At 63.5% G+C, this 3,194-nt stretch overlaps 1 protein-coding gene across 1 annotated transcript; it reads left to right on the top strand.

Moving 5' to 3' along the window:
- Positions 1-401: 401 nt before the first annotated feature.
- Positions 402-2,348, top strand: LMJF_15_0130 (putative ATP-dependent RNA helicase; the record flags this gene model as incomplete). The annotated part of the gene is made up of 1 exon (XM_001681875.1): positions 402-2,348. The coding sequence occupies one exon, from the start codon at positions 402-404 to the stop codon at positions 2,346-2,348; it is 1,947 nt and encodes a 648-aa protein (XP_001681927.1).
- Positions 2,349-3,194: the final 846 nt, after the last annotated feature.

Below are 3,194 nucleotides of genomic sequence, written 5' to 3'. Positions count from 1 at the left end.
GCTCCGACAGCATGCGAGCCCGCGGACGTTCATCTGGAAGTCGCGGCCGCGGCGACGGTGGACAGCGTTTCTATGGTGCACGCGGCGGGTATCGTGGCGGGGGTCGCGACGGCCGAGCTGCACACGCGTCTCGGGGTACCGACTCGGCCGCGCAGGCGTCCGATGAGCTCTTGGAAAACACATCTTTGTTCTTTAGCGGCCTGACGGGCGGGCGCGGCGTGGCGCGGGCAGCACCCACGACTAACGGCGCCGCTGCCTCCTCGTCTTTTGCGTCTCCATCGTCGCGGCTCTCCTCGGCGATACCGTCGGAGGGCGGCGATGGGCCTGCACAGTGGTGCACGGCCGGGGCTGCTGGTGCGACTGCGGCCATCGAGGGCAGCGAGCAGACACAGGAGAAGATCATGTGGCTGGAGCTGGGGCTGTGCAAGGCTCTTATCCGCGCTGTGTCGCACCTGGGGTACATTTCTCCCACACCAGTGCAGGCGGAGGCCATTCCTGCGGCGTTGCGCGGGGTCGACGTGTGCGCGCGAGCCGTCACGGGATCTGGCAAAACCGCTGCCTTCCTGCTACCGCTAGCGCACCTGCTCCTCACGCGGCAGCCGCAGAAAGCAACCGCGCTGAACAGTCGACGCCGCTTCATCCGGGCCGTTGTGCTGCTGCCGACGCGGGAGCTCGGTGTGCAGTGCCAAGACATGCTAGCGCAGCTCCTCCAGTTCACTTCGGGGCTGACGGTGGCGCTGGCCATCGGCGGCGTCGCGCCTGCCGCGCAGGAGGCCGCGCTGGATGCGGTGCCGGATATCCTGGTGGCCACCCCTGGCCGGCTCGTCGATTACATTCACAACTACAAGAACGGGGCCGGTCTCGACCTGACCGGGGTGGAGGTGCTGGTGCTGGATGAGTGCGACAAGATGCTGACGGTCACTCTGCAAGATCAGGTGCTGGACATCCTGCAGCACGTCCCGGAGGAGACGCGCCAGGTGCTCATGTTCTCTGCCACCATGACGAAGGAGGTGGACGAGTTTGCCAAAGAGCATCTCTTCAAGCCCATCAACGTCGACATCGGCCACATCGCCTTGCAGTCGAAACTCCGGCAGCAGTTTGTGCGCATCCGCACCACCCCTGCGGCGTCGGCGTCGACTGCCGACAACGTCGGTGCCGCCTTCACTGCAGAGGCGGCGGCGAAGGACGGCGAGACGCCGCGTGAAACGCGACTGCGCCAGAAGCGGCACCGGGCAGAGCGGGCATCGGCTGACGGCGCGGAGGACGGGCGGGACAGCGCTGCCGCCGTGGAAAGTGAGCAGGAGCACATCGCCAAGGTCAAGACGCGCTACCTCGTTGCCCTTTGCCAGAACTACCTAAAAGACAAGACGATCATCTTCTGCCGCTACCGCACGACCACGCATCGACTAGCTCTCGTGTTCAACGCACTGGGCCTGCCTGCCGTGGAAATTCAGGGCAACCAGCTGCAGGAAGAGCGCTTTCAGGCCTTCAAGAAGTTTGCGCGCAGCGAGGTGCGGTACCTCATCACCACGGACGTGGCGTCGCGCGGGCTCGACATTCAAGGAGTGGCCACGGTGCTCAACTACGACTTGCCGCCGACTCTCACTGCCTACATCCACCGCGTGGGGCGCACCGCGCGCATTGGGCTGACCGGCACCGCGGTGTCCCTCGTGCATGAGGTCGAGGACGCCGACATCATGCGCAAGATCCTCTCGGTGAGCGGAGCCGTCAACGAACATCAGGTAGCGACTGTGAAGCGCCGCGATGTACCGGATGCGCTGTTGGCCAAGGCGACCAAAGACGTCGACGACGTGTTCCCGCAGGTGCGCGCACAGCTGGCGGCCGAGCAGCTTGAGGAGAAGATTACCCAGGCCGAGAAGCGCTACGGCACCGCCAGCGACGGCTTCCTCAACGAGGTGACGACAAAGGCGAAGCGGGAGTGGTGCCTCAGCCGCGAGGAGCGAAAAAAACGCGACGAGGAGGCGCGCCGGCTGTACGAGAAGGAGGCAGAGGTGACTATCAACCACTTCCAGAATGAGCTGTCGAACTTGGAGCGGGAGGAGACGGAGATTCTGCAGCGTCAGCGCAAGGTGCGCCGCGTGGAGCGGGAGAAGAAGATGCACGAGGCGAGCAAGACCAAGGCCCGCGCGCGCGAGCTGCGCGCGAAGAGCGAGAAGAAGATCCAAGCCGGCGTTGTGAAGAAGCTCAAGCAGCGAAGGATCCGCCAGGCTGCCAAGGAGCGGCGTGCCGAGGCTCGCGTGCAGAAGGGCGTTGCTCCCTACAAGCACGGTGACGGTAAGCAGCGCAATAAGAAGTCTCGCCATAAGAAGCGCATGAAGAAGCACTGAGAAGGCAGCAGTGGCTGCGGAAATGGGCAGGCGTAGACGTGAGTCGCGGCGAAGAGGCAGAGGAGGCTGAGAAGGGCGGTGACGACGCCGAGTTGCTAGTGTCTCGATGTGTGTCGTTGCATGTGCGCATCTTTTCTGGAGCTACCGGGTGCTCTCTTGCGCCGTGCCGCGAGTCGGCCCTCGTCCCCAACAAGGGACGCACACTCGTCTCCTCTGTTCGCTCCACCTTTGTTTGAGCTACCTCTCGCGCTTCCCCCCATACGCCTGCCCATTTGCACCGCCCACGCATGCAGGGTATGTGGACACAATTGTATAATCACCTCTACTACCAGTTCAGCCATGGAGTGGGAAGGTGTGTGTGCATGTGTGTGTGGCACTCCTGAGAGTGGCGGCTGTGCAAGTCCTGAAACGGGGCCCGTGCCGCCCTTCTGTTCGCCTATCTCTCCGCTCCTGCACATCACGAGGCCGTGCAGGGAGACCGGCGCCTCTCCTTCCCTCCCTCTCTCCAACCGCGTAAGACACGACTAACGTATAACAGGAAGAACAAGGCCAATAAAGAGGAGAAGGCGAGTGACAGCGCATGGCGACACGCGAAGTCCGCCAAACGCTACCCTTTACCACGGGCGGCTATCCCCGGTGGTAAAGGGGGTAGCCGAAATGGCGAAGGACACGCTGGACGACCCTGGCACCGGGGCCAGCGCTGCTGCCACTTTTGTTTGTTTGGTGTGGGGAACTGCACACGGATCGTTCGTTCTCTCTCGTAGTGCGCGCAGGCAACGGCTGCACTCTCACACTTCCGTTTCCCTCCTTCCCCCATTCTCCCTCTGTCTTCGCTCTTTTCGCTCG

Source organism: Leishmania major, chromosome 15, assembly GCF_000002725.2.
Source record: "Leishmania major strain Friedlin complete genome, chromosome 15".
In the NCBI taxonomy this organism is placed as follows: domain Eukaryota; phylum Euglenozoa; class Kinetoplastea; order Trypanosomatida; family Trypanosomatidae; genus Leishmania; species Leishmania major.
Note: the sequence above shows the minus strand (reverse complement) of the source record. Positions and strands in the feature narration are given on the sequence as shown.